Source organism: Nelusetta ayraudi, unplaced genomic scaffold (assembly GCF_046127955.1).
Source record: "Nelusetta ayraudi isolate G7.1 ecotype Tasmania unplaced genomic scaffold, CSIRO-AGI_Nayr_v1 ptg000020l, whole genome shotgun sequence".
NCBI lineage: Eukaryota > Metazoa > Chordata > Actinopteri > Tetraodontiformes > Monacanthidae > Nelusetta > Nelusetta ayraudi.
In genome coordinates this window covers 1,715,441-1,742,500 of record NW_027466070.1, presented here as the reverse complement: position 1 = coordinate 1,742,500, position 27,060 = coordinate 1,715,441, and the positions used below count along the sequence as shown (strand labels likewise).

General features: G+C 46.7%; 2 protein-coding genes and 1 long non-coding RNA gene across 4 annotated transcripts; 1 reads left to right on the top strand and 2 right to left on the bottom strand.

Annotated features, from left to right (window-relative positions):
- Positions 1-299: 299 nt before the first annotated feature.
- LOC142888861 (disintegrin and metalloproteinase domain-containing protein 10-like) lies at positions 300-20,248 on the bottom strand. The gene is made up of 16 exons (XM_076027331.1): positions 20,043-20,248; positions 17,283-17,433; positions 14,963-15,081; positions 14,643-14,801; positions 13,924-14,030; positions 12,669-12,821; positions 11,231-11,323; positions 10,357-10,540; positions 9,527-9,690; positions 9,198-9,381; positions 8,670-8,820; positions 7,934-8,117; positions 7,692-7,800; positions 6,709-6,929; positions 5,420-5,546; positions 300-3,839 (listed from the first exon to the last, which is right to left on the bottom strand). Exons 1-16 carry the CDS (start codon positions 20,107-20,109, stop codon positions 3,550-3,552), a joined length of 2,463 nt encoding a protein of 820 aa, XP_075883446.1. The 5' UTR covers positions 20,110-20,248; the 3' UTR covers positions 300-3,549.
- Positions 18,526-22,303, top strand: LOC142888867 (uncharacterized). Of its 2 annotated transcripts, none has more exons than XR_012926750.1 (3): positions 18,526-18,791; positions 21,625-21,734; positions 22,166-22,303. It is a non-coding gene; the product is annotated as an uncharacterized LOC142888867 (long non-coding RNA). The 2 variants fall into 2 exon arrangements; XR_012926749.1 differs by having other exon boundaries at positions 21,364-21,734.
- On the bottom strand, positions 20,448-26,795 carry fan1 (FANCD2 and FANCI associated nuclease 1). Its single transcript, XM_076027328.1, has 13 exons — positions 25,385-26,795; positions 25,147-25,287; positions 24,830-25,031; positions 24,509-24,742; positions 24,292-24,423; positions 23,552-23,660; positions 23,332-23,451; positions 22,874-23,038; positions 22,620-22,782; positions 22,434-22,537; positions 22,151-22,345; positions 21,589-21,717; positions 20,448-21,492 (listed from the first exon to the last, which is right to left on the bottom strand). Exons 1-13 carry the CDS (start codon positions 26,508-26,510, stop codon positions 21,355-21,357), a joined length of 2,958 nt encoding a protein of 985 aa, XP_075883443.1. The 5' UTR covers positions 26,511-26,795; the 3' UTR covers positions 20,448-21,354.
- Between the last annotated feature and the right edge of the window lie 265 nt (positions 26,796-27,060).

Genomic DNA, 27,060 nt, shown 5'->3' with positions numbered 1-27,060 from the left:
AGCAGCGTTCCTGCAGCAGCGTTCCTGCAGCAGCGTTCCTGCAGCCATCCCAGCGGCCACATCTTCTTGTGTGAACCCTCCGATCATCACCAGGTCCTGGGGGTCAGTGATGCAGCCGTTCTCACAGGATCAGTCGTAGTTTTCGCGGTGAGTCATCTCCATATGCAAAAATTCGCCAAGTGACCTTTTGAAAAAAAAAAAAAAAAAACCCTCCACGTGAATCATCCTCACAACAAAACCTCCGGCAAATAAACACAACCAAAGAAACCCCCACACATTTCAGACAGTAAACAGGGAACTATTTTATTTTGAACGAGTCTTTTAATTTATGCATTTCAAGTACTCCAAAAATTACATCTCTTTGCACAATACAATTTGAAATCTTTTTTTCTCCTTTTTTTTTAGTAAAAATGTTCAAAGTGAACAAAAATTTCCGATACTGTATAAAACACAGTGAACATTAAAATCAGACAGTAGTATTACTTTTTAATCTTGTGTTCTTTCGGCCTACATCACCTACGACATTTCAACTCAATTTGGACATTTTTCAGTGCACGTTTAGCTAAAAACTTCTTTTTTTCTTTTTCTTTTTACCAAGACTACGAAATTAAAGAGAAATTAAAATTTACAGGCATTTTCTTCTGCTCGTCTACCCAAACCATGCCACAGGAGAACGAAGACGAAAATAAAAGAAATGCGACTCCGTCAGCCCGACTTGTTTTTAAAACCACTTATGATGGTGTAGCAAAGCATCGTAAACGGCAAAACCTCGATTCAACTAGCACATAGGAGAACAGAAAAAAGAAAGAAAAAAAAAGAACGAAAAATAATATAACTTAGAAGAAAAAGGAAACTTTTGTCACATACATCTTTGAACAACTTACTCTGGAGTTAGAATACAAAAAATGAAACGGATGTATCAAAATGTAAATTTTCTCATTTTTCAAACGCAAAAGTTTGTTTTTTCCCCCTCCCCGTACCTCCCCCCCCGCCCCCCGAGTGCTGTACAAGTTTACATGTCAGTCCTCCAGGCTCGCTGCGTGTGATCCAGCCTGAAGGGAGAAGAAATCCTTAAGACGAGCTTTGTTTCGTAAGACAATGAGAGGTTACAGCGAGCGCCGCCCTGCCTAATTCATCTGCCTTGAGATTTCAAAGGAAAAAAAAAAAAAAAAAAAAAAAAAAAAAGAAAAGCAAAATAAAACCAAAAGAACACAAGCAGACCTGTTGTCTTGAACGTCCCCTTCCAGAGCACATGTGGATTTAGAACAACCATCAGAGGACAGTGGTGGTGCAACATTAGTAGTGATTAGTACTGCATGCATTCAGAAACTATATTGCGAGGTTGAAATAAAAATCAGAGCACGAGAGAAAAATGTCCTTTGTTGTCCAAATGGTTTTGTCCTCCCCTCAAATCCCACTGGCCTTTGTGCCGGGAATAAAATGCTGGCAATTTGCACGACACCCAGATTGTGGCGTCCTCTGCGTGATCGTCGGCTCGTTTCTCCAAAACTCCAGACTGAGGTGAGGTGACGGACCCACGCGGACACCCTGCACCCACGGGGATATTAGCCGAGGAACAAATCCAACCAGGAACTTAAAAAACAAACAGAAAAACAATAAAAACAACAACAACAACAAAAAAAAAACACTGCAGGTGATTTTTCATTCATCACGCAACTCCTTGTCTACTGTGAGATTAGTGAACACACGGAAGAATGTGCCATTAGTGTAACAATACTGCCGCTCCTTCCGCTTGTTTTCATGTTAAACAGCGATTCAAACGTAAATGGTACCGCGTGACATACAAACAGTACAGACCTTGGTCAATTAATAGTCACGTTTAGTAAATGTGTCTGCATGCCCACACTGAAAAGCTCTTAAGACTCGCTATCTGAGGAGTAATAGAATCATTTCATCTTACAAGTTTTTCCTTTTTTTTTTCTCTTTTGTTTTTCTTTTTTGTACATCCACACCGGAGTCATTTAAAAAAAAAAAAAAAAAAAAATGTATTTCCACACTGGTGTAAAGTAACTGGTGTAACAGGATAAACTCACTTCTAAACTAAAGCCAAAGCAACCTTCACTTTGCCTTCGTCTACAAATGTTTGAAAAAAAGGTAGAATCTTCCTCAGCTTTGCTTAGTGGTTTTTCACTCTTCATCATCATCATCATCATCATCATCGTCATTGAAAAGATGAAAATAAAATTAATCAAGCCTGTAAAGACAATAAAAGAGAAACCAAATCCAGGCGACGTTCCCTTTTTTTTGTTTTGTTCCCACAACGTCAAGCTGCTTACGACATGATGTTAGCAAGACAATAATAATTATAATCATTTTTAAAAAAAAAAGAGAGATGAAAAGACCGGGTCTTGAAAAAAAACAAAAAAAAAAAAGGCCGGTAGAAGTGAGATATGGTGACCTTGTGGTTCAGATTTCAAAAAATCTTGAGACGTAACGACGGCGAGGGGGATCCACCTGATTGGACGACTGTGCCGAGAACCCGATGGAGTCAAATCCTCCACAGCCACATCCAAGGACCCCCATCGCCACTGTCATTCCTTCAGTTATGTGTTAAAGAGTCCTGAGAGCACTAACCAAAAAGAAAAAAAAAAAGAAAAAGAAAATAACAAAAAGAAAAATTAAAAGTGAAGAAATACACAATTTACAGTAGAAGAAATAGTTTGTTTTTCACTTATGATACACTAAATATGTACAATCACATGCAGAGGACGTGTCTGCACGAGAGACCGGAGCCTGTGTCTTTTGCCATTTTGACATGTGTAGATCACAAAAGTGCCGCAAAATCCCCACGGAGTGTCTTTCAATCCAGGCTAGAATGGCGAAAAGGACCGAGGGGGGGGGGAAAATGCAAAACAAAAAAAAAAATGCAAAAAGAAAAAAAGAAAAGCACAGAACAATTCACCAGCAGCCACGGGGCGTGTCACTCGAGAAGATGCTGCAATAGAACAAAAAAAAACACACACACACACACACACACACACGCACGCACGCACGTCACAGAATGTACTAAAGCTACACATGATTCCTTAACTCCTTGGCACTCCTTGGAGAGAAAAAAAAAGATGGAGGAAGAAAGAGAGAGAAAAAAAAAAGATCATCACACTGCGATGGATGGAAATGGTCGAGTCCAACTCCACAAAGAGCCCCAACAGTTGCGTCTCTCCCTCTTGTGTTTCGTTTTTTTTGTTTGTTTTCTTTCACCGGGTCTGTTGACTGTCTGCAGGCGGAGGATATGACGATGAGCAACAACCGTGTCAGGCTTTTTCTTTGGATGGAGTGACGCTTTTTGTTTCCCACTGTAGGCACAAGGAGGAGCCAAGGCATTGGAGGGGGAGCAGGGGGTGGCTTTGTGTGTGTGTGTGTGTGTGTGGGTGTGGGGAGGAGGGGGGGGGGCAGGCGTCGCAGGTTGTGTGTTTGTGTGAGTGTGTGTGCGTGTGTGTGTGTGTGTCTCTGGAGGGGGGGGTGAGGGGTGAGGAGAGGGGGGGGGGGGGGTAGAGGGGGGGGGGCGTGTGGGCAGGCGGCCGGGTCTCAGCGTCTCATCTGGCCCATCTGATAGTTCTCCCTCTGCTGGCGGTTGTGCCGCTGCGGCTGCTGCGCCTGTCGCTGCGGCTGCCTCTGGCCTTGCCGCCCGCCGCCGCCACCGCCGCCACCACCGCCGCCGCCGCCGCCTCCGCCACCGTGGCCACCGTGCCCTCCGTGTCCGCCGCCGCCGCCGCCCCCGCCGCCGTGGCCGCTGCGGCCGTGCTGGTGGGAGTGCGGATGCTGGGACTGCACCTGGGAGTTGGCGTGCTGCTGCGCTCGCCGCCTCTTCAGAGTGCCTGGCGGGGGGGGGGGGAGAGGCAGAGAGCAGGTTATGCAATGACAGTGCAGGAAAGAGCTGGTTTAGCACTGTGTTTGCAGCAGGCTGCAAAACAAACAAACAACAAAAAAAAAACTGCAAGGTTTTGGCTTCCTGCTCGATCTGTTGCTTTGTTTCAGGGGGGCGGAGCCAACACCTGGCTGAGAATAGCTACGTTTACGTGCGCAAATTTCTCCAATCTGATCTAAACATTGGTTGATGGGAAATTCCAAATCCAGTTTACACATGCGTATCCATGCACCAAGAACTGAACCAGAATAAATGACTGGGGTTTGGGTAGTGGTCTAATAGTAGAAGAAGAAGCAGCTGTACTTCCACCTCTGGCGTAAACCAATGCCGCCATGTCTGCACGACCTCTGCTCGTTCAACTCTTTGTGCCCCTCACATTTTATCTTCCTCCCCTCTGCTGCAGTGTCTGTTCATACAGTTTTTTTTATTTTTTTAATATGGACCAGTTTTGCTCCCCCCCCCCGCCATGTTTTCTGCTGGCTACATGGGCGCCATTCGGAATAATGAGCGGAACCACCTCCCTCTTTCGGAATGAAATTTCTCTCCGAATGGACCGGATCGGATCAGAATCTTCCGATGTTAAAGTGAAGCATTTTTAAATTTTTTTATTTCATTTTTATTCCCATTATGTCCATGTAAACATAGTTAGTGTTGTCACTAAACAACAACACAGAGGCATCGTTAAAGTATCAGTGGCCTTAGTTACATCACAAAGGGCTGATATTACATCACAAAGGGCAACGAGGCCACGGCAGAAATAAAGCAATTAAAGGAACCAATCCCCCCCCCCCCATTTTGTCTTGCGTAAACTAATGCGTCCCCAAACCAGAGGCCTGACGACTCAGTGAAAAAGCAGCAGCGCTTCTCATTCAATCACTCATTCGATTACCAAGAAAACTCGAGCGCCAAGATGTCTCCTTTCAGAGCATGAGGTACAAAGCGGGAGGCACGCGGCGCTGAAAATAGGAAAAGTAATAAGTGTTGCTCGGCCACAAATAAAACGAGCGTGCGGGAAAGCCTGCGCTGAAGATGAGGCGACCGCTTGGCCGCTGCAATAAAGGCAGCATCTCGTTCACGGCGTGTCACGCTGTGAAATAAGAGTCTCATAAAGCTGGGCTGCGGTGTCGTACTTCAGAGCGGCCAGTTTACTGTGCCTTGTCGTACGCTGGGATGAGAACCTGCCGAGGCGCAGCACTGAAGTGGAAAAAACCAAAACCAAAACAGAAACAGTTGGTAGAGATGTTATCGACTGTAAATAAATGAAATAAAGCCTCACAAACACACAGTGGCTGCGCTTTGTGTGTTAAAGGACCGAGAAGGTGGGAAGAAAAAGCAATTCTTGAACGCTAAATGACCGGCAGAGACGAGTTTGACCACCTTCCCTGCTACTTAAAGGCCCAAGCCGGCTGATTTGGCGGCACCTAATGGTAAGAAAAGATATTGCGGGCAGTGTCGAGGTTGATGGCTGCTGTGGACCGACTGAACTTTGCAGTGATGTTCCTGTCGGTGCCTCGGGTCTCCTGGACTCACCTGGGAGCGGCTTGGGCGGAGGCAGTTTGGGGTTACTGCTGGGCGTGTGCACGCTGCAGATCTTGATGAACCCGGCCATGAGCATGATGAGGGCGATGCCCATCAGTAGGACCGCCCACCAGTGGGCCTGCAGGAGGGAGGGGGGGACAGGATTTAACCAGGTAACACACACACATGCACACACACACACACACACTCACACACACACATATATTGTAGGATATACTATTTAAACCAAAATTAAGAATGTATGGTATGATAAAAAGTTGTTATGGAAATGAAAAATATATATGTGCTCCTCCATCTAAAAAATCTGAGGTCATTGTGCGTTGAGCTCCACTCGGGGATCCTGCCCCTGCACCTGGAAACGGGACGTCACAGGGGGGGGGGTCCCGGCAGAAGAAAGACTCTGTGAACACTGTACCATCCATGCCGAGAATGAGTTCCACATTGTGTTTCATTGCCCTTTGTACCACGAGTTGCGTCACAGGTTGATAGGCGGCTAAATGATGCAGACAGACTAAAATGTTCTTTTGATTGCAAGGTAATCGCCCTGGCCAAATATTTAGAGACAACCTGGGCTCAGAGGACAAAAAGTACATTTAGGTGAGACGTTAAGTCTGTGTTAACCTACGGTCAATGAATTGTGGCGTCATCTACAGGAAGTGAATGTTATATTTCAAGACGGTTTTTGTTTTGTCTTGTAGTCCCGAAAGTACGAAATAGGTTTCGGGGCACAAGACAAAATATTACCAGAATTTTTCATTTCAAGTTTCAAGTCGAAATTTCGACGTACAACAAAAGACAAAATTTCTTGAAAAAAGACGAAATTCTGTGAATAAAGTAGAAATTTCAAGATCAATTTATGTCATTCGTGCACCATCGTCACTTGACAACATGCCTTCTGCGGTACAACTTGTGAAATTGTACGTCAAAATTAGGTTTAGTAACAAGCAAATCCTTGCTCTTCAAGCACACAAACACAGTGCGGTAAAAACAAACTACAAACTAAAGCCATACCAGTAGCTGCACTGATGGGTTTAGCTGTTATAATTTTCAATTTTATTCACAAAATTTCTACTTTTTTCTGGAAATGGAAACTTGAAGAAAAATCGATCTTATTTTTTTTTCTCTCTCTCTTCTTGTGGCCCAAATCCTCCTAGGGATGGGTCCTATTTGGACATGACAAAATAATAAAATTCATTCATTCATTCATTCATTCATTCACACAGCTGCTGCCGCTGCTATTTAGGTGCAGTCTGGTGTGAGTCGCGAGGGCGGCTGCGTACCACAATCCACTCTGCGATGTTCTCGTACAGCTCGGGGTTGAAGATGGCCTTCTTCAGCCGGGCCAGTGGCCCGTCGGCGTCCACCAGGCGGCACTTGCGGAAGACGTCGCAGTAGCCCTTGAAGTCGTTGCAGGGCGAGCCGGCCGGCAGCGTGGTCACCTTCTTGTTGAAGAAGCGGGCCAGGCGCTCCGAGCCGGTGCTGCTGCACGTGTTGGGGTTCACTGTTGGGGACAGCAGGTTGATTGGGTTCAAGACTGCACCGTGACCAGGTTCTGATTATTGCTGTTATTCAAAAGTAGAACGAAGCCACCGCTCATCCGTGGGTGGAGATCTTCAGGGAGGTGCTGGTGCTGAACTTGGACACTCAGAGAAGACAAAAAAACAAAAAACAGCGGCCGCACGCTCGTAACCTTGTGCAAATTATCAATTCAGTTGGCCATTTATTTTTCCATCCTACATCGAGGATTCTACCGACGTCATGAATAAAATTGCAGAAATTAAAGCTCTAGCTGGAGATATTTTTCTGGTCACTCCAGATGTACAAAGCCTTTATACAAACATTCCCCATGAAAGAAGAACAGAAGCTTTGGGCTTTTACCTCCAAGATGGCACTGATTTTCCTCCCAGTGAATTCCTTTGTGAACTGGCCTCCCTGGGCCTTAAAAACTGAATTGTTCTTTTCTATCTACTACTAAGAGGCACATCTATGGGCTCTACCTTCGCTCCTGATTTCTTATGGGGTTTTTCTAAGTTTAATTATGCATCCCTTCTGTCAAAATCCTAAAACCTTTTTCAAGAACTCTTGGAATTTGTGTCATTTCTGAATGGTGTTCGCAACGACTTCAAAATCCTCTCTTGAATATAACCTGCAGTGAAATAAATTGATAATTTCAACAAGGTTTCGAGTGAGCGGCTGCTGTTTTTTTTGTCTTCCATTACTATTGCTATCACCAATCCGAGCAACGCTGCAGAGGAGCACTCACTCTTCTCCATGCAGCACACGTGGCAAAGCTCCGTCTCGTCTTTGCCGTCCTGACTAGCGCAGGTGCACGCCTCCAGTCCGTACTTCTCACAGATGGAGCCGGAGCAGCCCTGTGGGGTGGGGGGGGCGAGTGGGGGCGAGGGGCACAAGGACAGGCCAAGGTCAGATTGCTGAATAGCCGACAGCGTCGCTGCTCTAGTGAGCCGTTCCTCCAGGTGGGGAGAGGTGGCGCTGCTCTCTTACCCCGTTGAGACACACTTGAGTCTCCCCGTGGCAGGCGGTGAAGTTGGCCTTGGGCTCGGACGTGGGGCACTGAGGGCTCACCCCGTTGCACATGCCCTGGTGCGCGCACTCCGACTCCTCCCTGCACTTCTCATTGCGGCCCTTGTAGGCGCATTCGCTTGTGCAGCACGGACCCTGGCTGGGACTGATGGGGGAGAGCGATGGTTAATCAATTGGGTAAATATCACTGGCTGCGTTTCCATTACAGTTTTTCGCAAAATAAAAAGCAATATTTCTAAAATTTCGACAAAGTACGATTGCGATTTGCAGGTTTTTTTCCATTGAATGGTGTGAAGCGCATAAGCCGTAATTCTTGTAAAATCTCGTCCAGCAAGATTTACGAGAACTACGCTCTTCTTTGTTTATGTTTGTTTGCTGTCAAGAACGGTTGGTATATTTTTCTCTTTGATCATTTGTAAAAAACATTCCGTCTCTTCCTCCGTCCAATCATAACGTGCCATTTTCTACTTGAAGTGAACTGGTCACGTGACCCCGTACACATTGCCAGCTTGAGCGTAAATGTTTCCACTTTTGCGATAGACCTCTACATGGATACGTCTGAAAAACCACCTCATGAGAGCATAAAAACCTTTGAGCCGTATTTGAGAGGTTTCTCGAAATCTACTGGTTTCTATTTCCAGTTTTTCCAGTCATGGAAACGGCGCTACTGGGACGCAGGGCGGAGGGCGGCGGCTACCTGCAGACTTTGTTGGGCTTGAGTTTGCACTTCTTGTTGTCGGGCTGGTTGGCGTCGTAGCAGCACTCGTCCTTGCACTGATCGCTGTAGCCGCAGTCGCACTCCTCTCCCGGCTCCACCAGCCCGTTGCCGCAGATGGGCTGGCCGGACTCTGGAAAAGGAACATTGCACAGTTCAGCGTGAGCCCCTGAATGAAGGACAGTTGCGTCTTTGCAGTTGAAAACTGATTTGGCGCGACGGCTCTGACTGCACGTGGAAACCAGTCGGATGAAAGTTTCATGAGCATGCTAATCACACGCCGAACTGGGTGTAGGACAGCTTGGAAATATTCTTAATTGATGCCGATATCAAGCTGCGGGGAATTAAATTCCACCAGCACATTAGTCACAGCGACTATTTCCTGGCAAGCCAGTTCCTACCAGTGTGCTGGAACATACCTGCTTGTCCAGTTCTTAATAAAAAAGACAGACCGCTGACTAAACACGGTTGGAAAAATAAGAAACAGAGAGAAAACTCCCGAGGACTCACCGACGAAGCAGTTGCCCCTCTTCTTCTCCAGCACCTGGCTGATGTTGCGCACGCTGCAGACGGAGAACTTATTGTTGTTGAGCTTGTCCCCCGACGTGGCTCTGGCGTACATGATGTAGTTGCCCTTCTCCTTCTTGTCTTGGCTCTTCGACTCTCCCGGGGTGCACTCGGATCCCGAGTCATGCTGTCAGACACAAAAAAGGGGGGCGTGAGGGTGGTGGGGGAGGGGGTGGTGGGGGGAATCGAGGCAGATAGGAACAAACGTGTGGGAGCTTCTTAAATTCCTCAAAGTCGAATATAAACGAGTTGTGAGGAAAAAAAAAACCCACCGGGGAGCCAAAGTTGTGTCCCACTTCGTGCGCGAACGTGATGTGGGAGACTTTGGGAGGAACGTGGGAGGCGTAATTCTGCACGGTGATAATGCCAGTGTTCAGAGACTTCTTCTTCCCGTCCGAGTACAGCTTGCTTTTTTCACAGATACCGCCGGAGCTCCCTGAGAAACACACACGAGCACAAGTTGGAAGCAAACCTGCCGAGCTGCAGCTGCAGAAACCAGGAGGGTTGGTGAAGGAAAAAAGAATGCGATCAAATGAAAAACAAAAGAAAAGGCGGTTTTCTCAACAAACGTCCAGAACAGGACCAGTTTATCTGAGCGGCGGCGCTCGAGTTTGTTTGAATACCGCTTGTATCGGCCACCAGGACAGAAAGCCAGTAAAAAAAAACTGAGCAGATTTCAAGACAGCACAGTTTCTGTCAACACTTCAAAGCTGACGAGCTGCTCAGAAAGCATCTTGGTTTCCACTTCGCCACTTCAAAAACCGTGTAGAACCCGAAAACCCAGTGGGAATCATCACATCTGCATATTGTCTGAGTGGATATTTGAAGCCGCGGTCGGGTTCTCGCAACACTTGGAATAAATCAGCATTTAAAATGTAAATAAATAAATAAAGAAAGAAAAGTCCCACACGGCGCCGCTGACTCAAGCTGTGAATTATCCTGGAGATAAGTCACTCCGTAGAATGAGCCCGGAATTCTGGGGATTACTGCAGTCGGACGCGTCGGCGCGCCGCTGCGTCAAAAGTGCCGACATCAGAGAGCAAGAGAACGCCGCGTTGCGTAACGGCAAACATTTGCATCCGTTTGTTGCGCTGAACGTTACCTGAGGGGGCGCCGACCCAGGCCAGGCCCAGCACGCCGTCGTCGAAGTCCCGGTCGGTGAAGACGTAGGCCAGGCAGTAGTCGTCGTGGTTCTGCTCCGAGTTGAGCTCCAGGAACTTCTCCACGCCGATGTTGGGGAAGCGGAACGGGTTGGAGCGGTCCTTCTCGTCGGTGGTGGTGTTGATCTGCAGCAGCAGGGGGCGACGGTGAGACCAGACGGAGGCAGCGGATCAATTATCAGGTTTTTCTTCAATTTAGCATGAGGTTGCTTTAATTATAATAAACACAAGATATTGATCCTTTATTCAACTTTGCTGCTGATAGGCTAGTTCATACAAAAAGTCAATAAAAAATTCTCATCTCAAACCAATTGACATCTACAGTGCTCAATCAGTTCAGACATAAATCCATAAATAAGTTAAATCAATAATCAATGTCCTGTATACTTTAGAAAAAGTAAAAAGTCACATAGTTTGAAATAATGTTTCAATTGTATTGAAATCTTTCAATTTTCACACAACAATCAATAAAGTGCAGGATGGAGGCTTTTGCAAAGTAGTTAAATAAATAAGGCTGAAAAGAACAAGCCATCCCATTTCATAGCCTACTACTCTACGCAGCCAGTACAGGGTCGTTGTGAATGGGTTGCGCCACGGTAATGCTTGCAGCTACGTAGATTGCCGTTTGGAACACAAACCCTGTGGAAGCGAACGCGAGTTTGCATCGAAAATAAATTCACATTCAAGACAAGTCAGAAATACGGGGAAGGCCCCCGTCCCGTATCCAGTCAACACGGGACGCACAATTTCCCTGTCAAATACAAAATAGACTTATAAAATGTAGATTCAACTAGGCGAAGACTAGGCGAGACTCACCCGGATTCTTTTCACCATGAAGCTGATGTTGCGGATGCCCATGAAGTCGGTGCCCTGGTAGATGGCGTCGATGGCCTTGACGTGGCTGGAGATCTGCGGGGGGGCGAGACGCAGGTTCAGAGTGCGAACAGAACAGGGAGGCCAACAGTTTGCCAGCAGACTAATGAAGGCGAGTTAATCAGCCGGAACAGGAAGGTGTCGCTTCCACGGCCTGATCCTGACGATGGGAATTACAACAGGTAATCCAGGCACAATTTAATGAATTGGTTTTGGATTAAATGAATCCTGGGCGACACTCTGGGTAATTTCGCAACGTTTACTTTCAGGCTCTAATCTCGCCGCCTCGCCTGCTCGTCTGCTTTTCCGCACTTACATAATTGTGCACTTTTAATTGCAGCAGCGGTTTCCCAGGTTCCGACAAAACAATTTTCTTCCTACGAGTTCTCCATCTTTACTGTGCAGTGGAGGCTGATAATACCAGAGTCATGGCAGTGGGACTGAATGAGAAATGTGTTTGATCCAAGGCTAAGAGGGGGAAAAAAAACCCTGCATGCAGATTTGCTGAGCACTGAGAGGAGCAAATTTATCATCTCAGCGTTTTCCATCAGTGAGGAGCAGCGTCTGAAAAGCTGCAGACAACTGCTGCTCATTTTCTATTTTTTTTCCGTAGCCGGCGTCCAATCAGGGCGCGACGCTACAGCAGCTTCCCGGCCGAGTGAGAGGACTCTCCGCAGCCCAGCGCGTCACCTTCAGGGGCGGAGAAACCTCCAAATTAAAGTTTCATCCGTGTCGCATCAATAATTCAGGCTGATAAACTGAACCAGAGGTCGGCGTTTTAGACCACGCAGCTTGAGAGAAGCGTGTCACAGCGGGTCGACGCAAACAATCCACACACACGAACACCATTTTAAGGGCGCAGCCACAAAAATGAGACCAGGGTGTAATATTTCTGTGTCATGCACTTGAGTTTTGTCATTTAATTTCAGCATAGAAGGTCGAGCCCAGTCCAGTTTGGTTGTTCCACTTGACAACAACCAATCAGGTTCTATTTTAAAGGTTCAAAGAAAGACACAGCGATTAGCAGAAGTGTTTTTGTGATTTTTCCAACCTAAAAAAAAAAGAAAAAAAAAAAAAGATTTCCAATTAAAAATAAAACAGAATCAGAAATATCTGGTGTTTATTTGTTACGTTAGATGAAACTAGGCTTCAGTGTTCCCGGCACAAAATTAAAAAGGTGTTTTGTTGATATTGTCCATCTGTTTTTCAGCGCTGTGACTCACTGAACGGAGAAGCAGGCCTCGTTATTCCGCCACTGGCTCGGCGTAATGCTCGAGTAAAAACACCGCCACGCACGGGCCTCAGTCACAGGCTCCTTGACGACAGACAGACGCCAAACCCGGTTGGTTCCTGTGTCATGTGACCGACGTGTGTGCGTTACCTGGGCGATGACGGCCTCCCTGGTCTTGTAGTACTTGAAGAAGAGGTGGTCGGTCTGGATGAAGAGCTGGCAGGTGTTCTTCTCGGCCTGGGTCATCCTCCTCCTCCTCAGCAGCAGCGGCGGTTGGTGGAAGCCGGCCTCTGAGTAGAGCTCCTGCAGGGAGGCGGGGACGCGCCAAGAGTTAACTGCTGCGTATAAATAAAGCATTCTGCATCAGCGGCCGGATAAGTAAATAAATAATATTCTGTATTTTTAGGCCGTAATTTCTCAGCCACCGCAACCTTGCCTGTCTGGAAGAACTCTGGCCGGGAACGTACTGTACCTCACTTCCTGTCTGGAGGAATAACTCATCTATCCACCTATCTCCTCATTAATAAATGGAGGGTTCTTGTTTTTAGAGAGTGCGCATTTAAGACAGCATTTCTAAAGGGTGATTTATTTGTGGCAGCCCAAGCCAATATTTTTTTTTGCCATTTTCCGTCACAAAAGCAGATGATTTTCCGCCGTAGAATCGTTGATTTTTAAATGTTGGTGACACCAGCTGCGTTTCCATTACCCCTAGAATTGCACAAAACCTAAACATGGCAATGAAAAACTGGTAATGGTAACACCTAGACTTTGAAAAACCTCTCAAATATCTCTAAAGGGGTTTTGATGCTCTCACGAGGTGGTTTCTCAGACGTATCAATACAGAGATATATCGCAAAAGTGTTATTGGAACACTTTTCGCATTTACACGTCAGTGGACGTGACGTACGGGGTCACGTGACCAGGTCACTTCGAGTGAAAATGGCTCGTTATGTTTGGACGGAGGAGGAGACGGAATGTTTTAGCTAATTCTACAGTAAACGAGAATTACGGTTCATGCGCTTCGCACCATTCAGTGGAAACGCCTGCAAATCGCGATTGCACTTTGCCGAAAGTTTAGAAAAATAGCTTTTATTTTGCAAAAAACTGTAATGGTGACTGAACAAATATGTGAAGTGTATCTGTTTAACCACCTTGATTTGACTTGAAGTCACATAAAATAAATAGTGATGCTTTATTTTGTGCTGGACAGTTTGCCACTGAAAGCCATGAGACAAAATTGCTACTGATTTACTTCTTTGCACCGACACCCAGTAATAAAACTTTTCCAAGCTCAGACTCAGTAAAACACCCGGTCCAGTCCGGTCGAGTCTGGCCCGTTAATTTCTCTATCACAAAACTTTCTCCCTGGCGGAGAGAACGCTTCCCGTGGTGCGACAGAGTTCACCTGGAAGGGCTCCTCCTCCTCCATGGCCGAGGCCTGGTACTTCTTCATCTTCTCGAAGACGGAACTGTTGGCGCAGCCTCCCTCTGGGCCGTACTTGTGCGGGTAGTCTGAGAGCGAGTGGCAGAAAGAGAGAGAGAGAGAGCGCGAGTGAGTGAGAGCGGCAGACACAACACTGTAAGGATTAGGGGAGACAATGTTAGCTCCTTAACCCCCCTGAGTCACTCCGTTCCTGGCGCTATTCACGATGGGCTAATGGATGTGCTTACACGCCACTCGAGCCCGGATCTGCAGCACGAGCGATTGCTTTCATGTCGTCCTCATTAAGCATTCCTCTCACGCTGCTGTTTAATTTGCCCCTCAGCCTTGTACTATATGTACACAGATTATTTCCTTCTTTCTTTCTTTCTTTCTTTTTTTTTCGTAAGCTGTGTGTTCAATCTGTACCAACACGGTGAAGTCTGCCGCAAATGAGCCGGTAGGCTGACAGGGAGACGGTGTTACTCAGCTAATGAGCGCCGCGGGAAGCTGCTCTTCCCCGGAGGGCCTCACACCCGCCCGGCTCGGTCGGGTCAGCTGCGCTCACCTCGCACTTCCCACATCACACATTTACATATGCATGCGCCAACTACACCGCACTGGAAGATTAGCGACGAAGGGGAATGAAAAGGGCACCGCGGATGCGTTTCGTGTGTGTTTGGTTTTTCTCGGGGAGAACTCACGTATGTCATCCTCATGGTAGATGACGGAGTGGAACGGAACATTCTTCCCCTCCAGGTACCTCTCCACCGGCTCCACGTAGTAGGTGCCCTGGTAGCTCTGGATGAAGCCGTCAAACTTACCATCCACCAGGGCACCGTGAGTCAGGGTTCCCTTCTCACCTGGGAATATCCACAAAAAGAAACATTGAAACTTCAACAGTTGGTCGTCTAGTGACTGAAGCTGCAGGCGAGTACTGTACTGGAGCTCCCGTGCATAGAAGTTTTGCAATTTAAGTGACAAATCAAGTGAATCTGACTCTGAGTGCCGAGGTCGGTCGTACCGTAGATCTCGCCGGTGTAAATGTGAGAGGTGTCGTACGGGACCTCCTCTCCTGAGACATCCACCTTTAAATCTTGGGCAAACAAGGTGGTGTCCCTCTTCATCCGCAAGTTAAAATGCCTGGGGGGGAAAAACAAACAGGGGTGCAGCCATTAATTAATAAAAAGAAAATGTAATCAATACACAAATAAACAAATCTATGACGCCGTTTGTCGCAGATGAGTGAATTAGTGGATTCTTCAGACGGTGGATTATTCGCCAGTGGGTTACATCACGGTGCTTGTTTGTCACGGTGAGGAGCTGGCAGGACGCGGAGACAACAGACCATCTGCAGCACTGAGCTGGACCTTGTTTGGCGCAGCAGCGGCAGTGCGCTTGTTATGTTGGATGGTGAAGTGAAGGCTTGCGGGACCTCTCCATGTCAACAACAGCGCTGACTCACACTCGCCTGGCCGTGGCAGGGTGGTCGGCACGTTAGTGGGCTCGCTAGCTCTGCTAGCCGCTAATGCTAGAAGCCGGGGATTTATCTCGGCTTTGCTATCGGCCCACGATGAAGCGACAACAGGCTGACCCCTGGAAAGTCTTGCCTATCAGCAGCAGCAAAGCTCATTTAAAGAGCTTACGAATGAAGCCCTATTGTTTGCTGGTGTTGTTGTTGCTTAGCACGTGCCTGAAACAACCTCAAGCCAAAGTGAACGCTTACGGTCAAATGAGAGCCACCGAGTAATTCATTCAAAACATGGACGGCCTATGAATCACCTGAATAATAAATAGATGAATTGACTACATTGATAGACAACAGTTGCAGGTCCCAGGAGTGGGAGTGTGACTCAACGCTTGTATGTGCGTGTGTTCAAAGTGGCGGTACGGGTGCAACGTCAGTTTACTAGGTAAACTAAATTCAACAAGTCTTCCGGGGGGAAGGAGGAGGAGGGGAAGAAGAATGCAAATGAAAATAGAAAACATAGGAGGTGAACGAGGGGACATAAATTAGTGCAGAGGAAACATCTGAGCGGCTCTGAGCCTCGCGAGGGGAGGGGGGTGGGGGGGGGGGGCGTCTTCAGCTCCTGACAGAGAGCAGGAAAAACAGCACATCTTTGATCAGCAGAAAACAGCTTCTCTCCCCTCAAACATGTCAGGGGAAACAAAGACGCTACAGCCGACCGCCGGTGTCACGTTACGCCTCCGCTGCGCTCGTATTGCGTCCTCACAGCCGGCCCAGCCGGTCGCTGCTGTGGGAGGTGAGGCTCCACGTTTTAAATTAAGAGGCCCGACTTAGATAAGACCAATCTGGAGGAAACCTGGCGTGACGACACGTCAAACCCATCTGCAGCCGGAGCCGCGCTGCCATCAACATGGCTTGCGCTAAAGATAAACTAAAGGAGGTGGAAAAAAATAATAATGGAATAATTTCGCACCAAGAATTGTATTTTTCGCCAGAATTCAAAGGGAGCGAGAAAACGGATGTTTGTTTACATGTGTCTTATCTTTCCCTTCCTCCTTCGGCAGCATCAGAGTGCGGGAACAGCAGGCCCCGTCTGCGGCAGGCAGCCTCGGCCAAGCTCGCAGCCAGATGGTCTTAACTTTGTCACACAGACATTTTTTTTTTTTTTTTTTGATCAAACGCGACTTTACGACACCGGAGGAAGAATCATGGAAAGGACTTTGTGTCCCGATCGATCTCTTTTGCCTTGAGGGGGTTTTGACTGACAGTACGGGCGGATGAACCGTCGCAGGCAGCCTGACTAATGCCAAGACGGTTTCTATTTCAACCAGACTGCATATATTAAGCTGGAGCAGCATATCAGGAGGAGCAAAACCGACAATAGCTGCAGGAAATTAGCATTTCTATTGTCTGTTCTTCTGCAGCTTCATCTCAAAGTGGAAAAGCCTTGAAATGTGCCTGCAAAAATCAAAAGTAGTTTGCCTTGTCTGAGAAAACTTTGCGAGGTCCCACAAATATTTGATTTATGATCGAAAACAATGAAGAAAACCTTCACAACTGAAACGTCACTTGTCGTTTTTGTAAGAGGAGGCCTTCGCTCGGTCAAATTGTTGTTTTCTAAAAAAGTCTGACTGACAAAGGAACGCAGGCAGGATATGAAACCCTCACAGCAGCAGGATTTAACGAGAAAGGACCAAATGGCAAAGTTCAGGGCAATAGGTTGACAACAGATGATTAGCATTGTGGCATTCTGATTGAGCTTTGCTGGTAAAGGAAACAGACTAAAAATAAACGAGGAAAAGCGTATGAAAAGTTCAATAACAGAGGGTCTGCACAAAATTGCCATCAAACACACGTCTGGACGAGACTGACAAACCTTCCATGGGCATGAAATTCCAAATGGAGGAACTTCTCCTCGTGAGAAAGCGCCCTTTTGACCCTTTGGTGCTTGCTGTGCACAACCTCCGTGTCGTAGGACAGGCCCTCGTAGTGACGGATATATTTGTTGAGCGGATTTCTGTAGTGTCCTGTGCGGAAAGAAGAGAGGAAGTTCCGGTTATCAGCGAAAAACACACCAGCGGAAGGCAAAGTAACACAGTGGCGTAAAACCTCTCGCAACGCAAAGCAAATGCGGACATAATGTGGGAGGTACGTTGCAATAAAAAGAGAATCCAGGGAATTGTGAAGTGTCAAGCTTCTACTATTGGCTGTGTTCAGCAAACGGAATGAAGAGATGTTCTTGGTGTGTAAGTGGTTAACTGGCCATGGTCAAATGTATGTAGATATGTAATTGTTTCTGAGATGCTTAAAAATATTAATGAATGACATTCCACTTTAAAAGAAAACAGTCAAAAACATCAGTTGTTTTTGTATAAGTTTGATCCAATTTCAACATGCAGTGGTGTCAAAAGGTCAATCTATAATGTCGACGCTGGAAAATCAAACTCGCACGCTGTCCAAACCCCAGAACTTCTTTACGAATTTCATTTCTATTCTTCTCTCTATGGTTTGTTTTCTGACTTTTCTTTGGATTTCATGCTGAGCCTGGCATAGTCTGCCAGATTTCCCCACCAGCCACCACTCACTGATGGTCTTCTTGGAGTATTTGTATTATTCATGCAGATATTTTTTTCCAAAAGCCTTTTCTTGTGGTGTAGATAATTGGAAGGGGTCAAACAGATTTTAAGAAAAATATCCATATATATATATATATGTGCACTTGGTTCAGGCTACATACGAGTAAAACAACTACTGGGTATAAATAATTTAATAATTTAAATGTGTTGTTTTTTTCTGCTTAATAAGAGTGAACAACAAAGACTCAAATCAAAAAGCAAAAGTCTCTTGTATACTCAATGGTTGTTTGATTAGCAAGTATACTGGGGACAGAGTTAGACGTCCTCACTGTAGTCATTTACCTTTCATGTAAAAACATAGATTTAGAGAAAAATGAAGCCAAACCAAAATGTTTTGGGACATACTTGAAGGCAATTACACGGCAAACGCTGATCAAGCAGAACCTTAAAAGTCAGAGTTACTTTAAAGGAACCGGGAAAGAACAAGCTTGGTGTTTAATATTCAGCCGCTGAAGTCAAAAGAGATTCCCGTTTAGGAGCTGCACTCACCAACAGCCACCGGCGTCACGGCGTTATTGTTTGGCCACCAGAGGAGGTGGGCGGCGGGCTCGGAGGAATAGGATTCTCGCGCGCCTCCACCCCGTTCACAAAACGCCAAATCAAGCAAGCGCTCTCATTTCCCTCCAATGTTTAGAAAGTAACCCGAAGCAAAAGCGTCGTGGTCTGAATGACCAGATCGTTGCCCCGTTGGCAGCTGAGAGAGAAATATTCTCAGCAAGTGGAGCCGTGTAATTAGCGCTGTCTGACAGGTAATTATGTTTGGCTGTTGAGCCATAAAATTACAGGATTCACTGCGTCTACGTAACGCTAAAGATGGGGAAGCAGAGCAAGCGACCCGCTACTCCGCTGTTCATGTGCCGTATGAAATATTTACGTGCCAACATTGAATTTTTCATTGGGGTGACTATGAGAAATGAAGGCCATGACTGTTCTGAAATGCTGTAACTTATGCGAACTAATGGAGACAATGAGGCTGGGGGGCGGGGGGGGGGGGGGGGAAAGAGATTTCTAGCTTCCAAAAATGTGTTGCAACCAGCGAGGCAAAATCTCACTGGGTGAGAGAAAGTGAGACATAAGATCTTATTTTGGAATATTTAGATTTTCACATGGGACCTTAAAAAAATAAAAAATAAAATAAAACTTGCCATAAATACGTGCGCTAAGCAAACGCTGTACTTATGAAGATTGTTGTTTTTATTTTTTTTGCTCGCCACCAATAGAAACTGGTATCTCCCTCAATACATTTAGAGTTAAACACAGCGCTGTTAGACTAAACAAATGTTTTTCATACATTTTATCAAAAAGGAAGACAACCATTTGTTCATACAAAACGAAAAATAATGATCAGAATGCTGTGAAAAATACAATTACTGCGGGTCACACGTCGTCAATTAGCGGAGAACATAACGGGATAGACGGCAGGAGCAACAACACACCCGCAACCAAATCAAAAAGAGAATACTTGCTCAATTAAGCTCGACAAAATGTTACAGTTGCTATTTTTAAAGAACACACCATTGGCGTTAACTTTCATCCAATGTCGACGGCTGACTGCATTGTTTTCGTGACCAGGAAAAAAGGCTCCGCTAGCGGCTAAAGCTAGCATCGAGCTAAAGGTCCGTTATCCAAGCAGGATTCTCCCGTCCTCCCAACAACAATGGCTGTCGCCGCTATTCGCTCGGCAACAACACAACCGACGCCAACATGGCAACAAAGACGGTGACACTGCACGGACGTGCCTCGGCACTGTCGCCCAAAGCCAATCGAGCTCGCCGATCCAAGTCGGCTTTCGCGCTTGTGTGTCATTTTGTCAGCCGGTGGAGTAATACGGCAAAAAAGGGTGCAGTCCTCGCCTGACAACAAGCAGGCCCCGCTGATCCCCTCCGCTCTGGCTAGCTTAGCGGCCGCTAGCAGCCTCTCTGGCTTCCCTCTCATCCACCGATTTCAACAACACAACTTGCGCGGCGGTAAAAATCGGCCGAAGGGGCCGCCGCACTCACCTTGGTTGGAGCCGGGCAAGCAGACGACGAGCAAAAGTTTCAGGAGGAGCATCGCTGCCGGATCCATTGTTAAAGCATTGATGCCTTTTTGCCACTTTTATTGTCCTACTTAGATAGGCGCAGACGCCCTGTGTGTTTATTGCACCTTCCTCTCATCGCCTCCTCGCTCCAGCGCCGTGACGTCAGACGCAGGCCAGCTCGGCATCCCTTCCCTTCCCCCCAAATGCATCGCCACGATCCCAGACCCGCATACGTTTTACAGCACGTCGCCGTCGTCGCTCAGGCGGCGGCCCCTGTGTGCGGCCGAGCACGAGCAGGGCCGCGCGGCAGTGTATGCAAAGCGCAGATCTTCCTCCGCCATTATAGGCACGTCGCCATATGAAGGTACATTAGAGGTGAAGCGTTGGAGGTGCACAGCGGAATGTCTCAATAACACACAAGAGTCCAATATGTTTTTAATTGATTCATCATTTATTGGTCTTTCAGTCAGGTCATTCCTCAGATTCAAAGAATTTCTTCATTTTAAATTTACATCTAAAAAAATAATAATACATATGTATGTATATATATATATATACATATATACATTTTGCCAGAGTCCAAAGCGTTTACTGTAGTCTTTCTTGAGACCCATCATGGGTTATTCTTTCCTGCCAAGTGGTGTCACGCCTGCATATTTATGGGCGTGTTGTTACGATAATTACTTGCAACAACAAACTTGTAGAGCCGTCATAAGACTCATTAGCGGGCAACAAAATGTGAGGTTTTTTTTCCCGGTTGCTTGGCAACCTCAGATCTTGAGGATACAGTGTTAACGCAGAAGAAGGAAAGCGCCAGCAGTTCTGATGATGTGTAAGCAAGCTGCTTCAGAAGATGCCTCGTGTGCGTTTTTTTTTTTTTTTTTTGCTGCCAAAGGCTCTGTTGTTTCTGATAATGCTACGGGTTTAAAGGTGCTGCGCTTGTGGCAGCTGGAATTTCAGTAAGCACAGTCCGGATCAAACCTGTGACGGCATAGGTTACATAGACGCAGCAACTATCTGCACCAATTGACAAGGATCAGAGAGAGATTTTGTCTGTAGTGGCTGATTTAATGGGCTTTATGCAGAGCCTGGAGTCAGTCAAATTACAAAGTACAACGCCAACCACCAAAAAACAAGTGGCGGCAGGAAGTGATATCAGTGTCCAAACTGCGGGGCCTTCAATGTACAATAAGACTGATTTAAATAGATCAGACAAATCCCAGAGATATCAGACTCAGTTTGATCAAGTTGTGTCGCGCAGCAGTCTTAATGGCCAGTTGTTTCCTGTGCTTTCACTCCAGAGAAGCCCCTCTGGCTCCAGTGGCGACCACGTGACACACTTCCACATCAGCTCCCAGTTTGTGCAGCTCATCCAGCCAGATCTGCTGCTTCTGGGAGAGTCGGTCACTGGGCCCCTTCACCTCCACAATCTGGAAAAAAGAAATTCAAACATTTATATATTTCACATTTTATACTGCATGAAAATTCTCCACCATCCAGAGAACCAGGGTCTGTTGTAGTTTCACCTTGTAGCTGTTGTTTGATGTGTTCCACACCACCAGGTCCGGCAGGCCTGCGCGGCAGTGACGATAGTCTTTGGACATGCGTGCTATCATCCCTGCTAAGAAGGCTCCGCCCAGGCAGGACACGAGAGACTTGAACAGTAAAAAAGGTGGCGTTAGTTCCGTGTTGTTATACTTTTAAGGTGTGTCCCACATTGTAGGAAATTACACATTTTGTTTTGCTAGTTAGTGGTATGTTTTGTTTTGAACAGCTTTTTATTGAAAGACGTCAATTTAATATTTATCTTGTCTCCTATGCTGCAAATCAACTTTTTTTTTTTTTTTTTTTTTTTTTTAACAATTTCACCTCTGTGAAGAAAAAATATTGTTAGCCAATGTAAACATTTCCAATAGCTCAAATACATTATCTCCATAACTGATGCATTCTATTAGATCTAACATTAGTCAGATCTTTTAGAACACATTTGTTGCTTCATTGGACTAACTGTATAATGACAATAAAGAAATCTATTCATTGCCGGCGAAGCTTAACGGACTTGCGGTTTAGCGCAGTGACGGTCAATACCTGTGCCTGTTGCAGGGAAGTGAACCGCTCCCAGCTGACCAGTGAACACACTTTACCCTCCTGGGAGCTCCAGACGTCTTCCATCATGTCGTGCAGCGTCTCCACAGGAGCTTCGCTCAGCATTTGCATCCGCGCCTCAATCGCCTCCCTTCTGTTCAGGTAGAAGTGGTCGGTGTGAAGATCCAGAGGACACGACTGTGAAGATAGAGGGGCAAAGGATGTCAAGTGGCTGCATAGATGAATGGAATGTTATGGATATAGTACATAAGAGTGCTGGTGGTACCTGGTATGGATTTCTGAAAACGTCGGGGATGCTCTCCATGAAAATGATGTCCCATAGCAGGAGGGCGAACAGCGTGGAGAAGGTGGAGCCCTCGCCGTGGATGCCTGGCGCGACAGCAAACAACGGTTGACGTGACGCGAAGGGAGGAGCTGGTACGTCACAGAAAAGTGAAACCAAAGCGCTCACCTTGGTCAAAGCCCTGTTGGTGGTAATGTGCAAGACACAGCTCTTCCACGGAGCCAATCCCAGTGGCATTAGCGCCTTCCTCCCCCTCCCCATCCACCGGGATAAGGAACCTGGATTTCCCCATGCCGCCCTCATGAGGGAAGAGCTGTCCTCGGATTGTTACCTGTATCCGAAAAACAGAACATTTATCAAGATGTAATGTACATTTCTTTGCTTGTACACACACTAAAAAGCTAATTTCTTCTTAAACGCACATGTTTAACATCTCGGACGTCCATGGCAGGCAGGTCTTGTAGCTGCAGCCGGTACTTTTTGAAGCTGGGCGACTCCTTCATGCGAGCGGCTCTCTGGTACAGAGCGAGTTTGTGTCCCGTTCGCACCAGAGGGTCTGTCAGTCCGTCTCGGATGGCACAGATAGCCTAGAAACAACAGAAACAAAGGACCGCTCAAGAAAAAAACAAACAAACCCACAGGTCTATAAAAAGAGCTATTGTGACAATAAATGAAGTTGGACACCGTGATTCTACAAATCTGCTTTTCATAAGATCACACAAATTAAAATTTCAGGACATTTCTTTCACTTTGTGATAAATTCTTTTGTAAAAACATGATTTTAATTTTGCTTTTTTGTTTAATTTTGTTTTGAAAGCATTCATTCATTCATTCATTCATTCATTCATTCATTCAAAACATATCAGGCACTCGCTGTCACCTGCTCGGGTTTCTTCAGGTGCTGGTGCAGATTCAGCGCCAGCCTGTCCCACCATCGTCCTCGGCTGTCTGGGCAATAAACTGACTGTGAGAGTAACGATCGCAGCTCCTCCACAGCTTCCTGTGGAAGTAACTTTGTCTGTTAATTTTGACTTCTTGTAATTTAATTCATGAATGCTGATTTTTCTGGGAGAGTGCTGGCGTGTGCAGCAAAAGCGGACCTCATAGCGACGCAGCCTCTGCAGGATCTCCACCCCTCTGGAGAAGATCCTGGTGTAGGTGCACCCGGTGGTGAAGCTTCGCAAGAACACAGGCAGCTCCTCCTGGTGCCTGAACAGAGTCAAACTAAGAGTCACAAACTATTCGCCACCTCTGCAGCTCTGTGTAAGTCAGGGGTGTCAAACTCAAATACACAGCGGGGCCTAAATTTCAAACTTGGATATTGTAGCAGGCCAACATTGATATTTATTGAAAAAAAAAAACCCTTCCATAACATATAACAGGGAACCTTTTTATGTGGACTCAAACAAGCTTTGCTTCAGCCTGAATATGGGACAAGCAAAGCTCAAAATTATACAATAAATAACTTAATATAGCACACATGAAAAAAAAATCCAATTTCAAATTGAAAATAAAATGTAAATATGCCGCTTTGATTTATTTATTTGCAGCCTACTGATTTAAATTTCAAAAGTAACCTTTTTTCTAATACATTTCAAAATAAAGTAACAAAAATAAACCAATTAAGTAATAATAATATCTATCAATGAATGTCCTGTCCTGATTGAGCAGAGCATTCTGGGATGTGTAGTATTCGCGGTAAATGTGCTGTATAATACCAGCGGCCCAGCTCTAGTAGCAATTTTGTATTGCCTCGCGGGCCAAATATAATTGCACTGCAGGCCCAATTTGGCCCACAGACCAGAGTTTGACACCTATGGTGTAAGTAGATTCATCCTACCTGAGGTCGTGGCTTGCTCTCAGCTCCAGCCAGCAGCTCTTGGCAGCAGAGTAAAGGTCCATGGCTTCTTCCCACTGACCCCCCTGCATCGCCAAGGTCACGTCCAGCAAGGCTCGCATGGATGTTTCGTACCTGGTAGCGTGAGTGAAACTGTGAGCATTTCATTCAGAGCCAAATCTTGGTTCCGCTGTTCCTTTTTTGAACCTCAAAACGTCACCTGATGAGATCGTCTCTGTCCTGGAAGACCTTGGCTTCGCGCTGCACTGTGTAGTCCGGGAAGGCCAGACGCCCAGAGTTGACCAGCAGGATGGTGAAGAGCTGGCTCTGCCCAGCGGCTGCCATCTCCTCTTCGTCCATGGTGTCCGTCAGGGAGAAGAGCAGGAGGATGCGGGCGAAGACGGCACGGGGTCCCTGAGAAAGACGCACACAGGAGCCGGCGAGCTGCCTCGCCCTTTAAAAGACAGACAACGGGTGAGGTTAGTGAACTGTCATGTGTGATGCTAGGTGAGTTGACGCGTGTGTCTCTATCCCGCTCCACCTCTTTAGGATGACAAAACCGACGTTGTTGTGAGCAGAGGCCATGGAGAAGAGGGACTTTTGCCTGCTGAGACGGAGAAGTCCGTCCACCAGCTGCTGTTTCTGAGTTCCAGAGTTGCCCAAATGGAAAGTCTTAGCCAGGGCTTTGAGTTCAGGGGCAGGCAGGAGATCCAAAGCCTCGCCCAAATCCTGCAGGTCGCTCTCTGTGGGTCGGGCAAACAAAGCAGAAATACAGCAAACTCTATGTTAGTTCCTGCCAGAAGGATTTGAGGTAAGTAGCCACCAAAAAGTCACAGTGGAACTCTGGGGATCACATACCTGACTGTAAGAAACCAGCTTGAACGAGCTCCTGAGCCACAGGCCCCAGGTCGCTGTCTATCTCCTCATAGTCCACCTTACTGACTTGGAGCCACTTCAGTTTTCTCTGAAAGAGTCTCACGTACAGTTTCTGCCCTTTGACTTTGGAAAGAAATAAAACAAAAACAAATGCATGCTGCATGTGAGACCACATTTTGCGTTTCTTATAAATAACCGCCTTCGTTGTGTTGTCGTTTACCTGACAGCCTTTCAAATGCATGTACATGAGACATATCGTGCTGGTCGAACAGCCGCCTGTCGTCCTCGTTCTCCATGACAGCCTGCAGCACGGTGCGGAAGTTGCGGAGGTAGTAGGGAAGACGTGGAAGCTGGGCACCGTTGGCCACCTGGTCACCGGCACCGGCCTCTGCCAGCGAGGCACTTTTATTATCTGCAGCATTTTCCCCACTTGACGTGGCGGCAGGACGAGAAGGCACCTCCGGTTTCATCTGATCTGCGTCTGCTTCCACTCTCTCACGAGACGACGTCTCCTCCGTCAATCTAGCTCGTCCCTCCTCCTTCTCGTGCTTTGCTCTTTTGCTAAGACTCAACCTCCTGCCAGTGGGGGCTTCCTTTTTTCTTTTTGACAGTTTCAGAGAGGAAGGATTCACCTCAGGAGTGATCTCCATTTGATCTGACTCGACTTTAGGATCAAGCCGATGCTTGGCCTCTGGACCTGACACATCTACAGCAGCATTTGGAAGGTTTGTGCTGTTTATCATGAGGTCAGCGACCCGAGAACAGTCCTTTTTGTCTTCTAATTCCTCAATCAGTTGATTCTCTTTCTGTGAGCTGCTGATCATCTCAGAGTTGATCTCCTTGCCAGTCTGTGCAGGTTTCCCTCCTGTCTGTGTCCTCTCTGGTGACGCCGTCCCACTTTTCCTCGACAACTTGGCAGAAAGGCTCCCCAGATCGATCGTTCTGACCACATTTTTATTGCACACCTCCCGTGGCGCCTGGTGAGAGCCGCTCTTTTTGAAATAGGGGCTGGTCTTGGTCTCCCCCTTCTCCTGGTTGGATCCGGAAGTCGGGGACTTCAGTGGGCTCCTAGTGGGTGACAGCTCCACGCCGTTGCTCGCTGACGGGGCGCTGCTGTCACTCCGCTCAAAATTCTGACACTCCACATCGATGTGCTCGTTGATCTTGAACCTCGGGACCAACTGGCCACACAGGGGGCAGGCCAGCTTGGCTGGAGGCTGGCTGCTGAAGAACGAGGTAATCGGAATCGTGTTGGACGCGGGTCCCGCGGTCCTCCCGGAGCTGACGCCGCCTTTCTTCTTGCCCCTGGACAGAGGTGTTCTTCTGCTGGGCTTGTCTTTGTCCATTCTGTCCGTCGTGGTGTTGGTTACCAGTCAGTAAGTCGGTGAGCAGCTCCTCTTGGCGGCATAGTCTGGAGAGCCTCACGGCGCCACAATGCTAACTAAGTTGAGATAATAACATTTCCGGGTTGAATAACGAATAGAACAGTCAACACAGTGTTCGAAAAACATCAGCAATCGTTATTATAAAAGTCAAAAACGGACCGAAATCTGGGCTATCACGCCGTGCGGCAACGTCACTTGAGGGCTGCAAGATGATAACAAATCCCGCTCCTCAGGCATGACTAGCAGATCACCAACTGCTGAAGAGGGGAGACTAATCGACTTCAATAGCATCGATTTGCCATCGTCCAGAGAAATTCTTTATTTGAGTATCAAATAAAAACATTAAATGAGTGTGTTTGTGTACCACAACATGGGCTTTATTTCCCCTAAGAATATTTTTCACGTGATGTTAATTATTGAATATTGCAATCCACAAACGAATTATTATTTCTCACGAATACTACACGATACTGTAATTATACTGAAGACGCAGTATTTCATTTATTTTTGT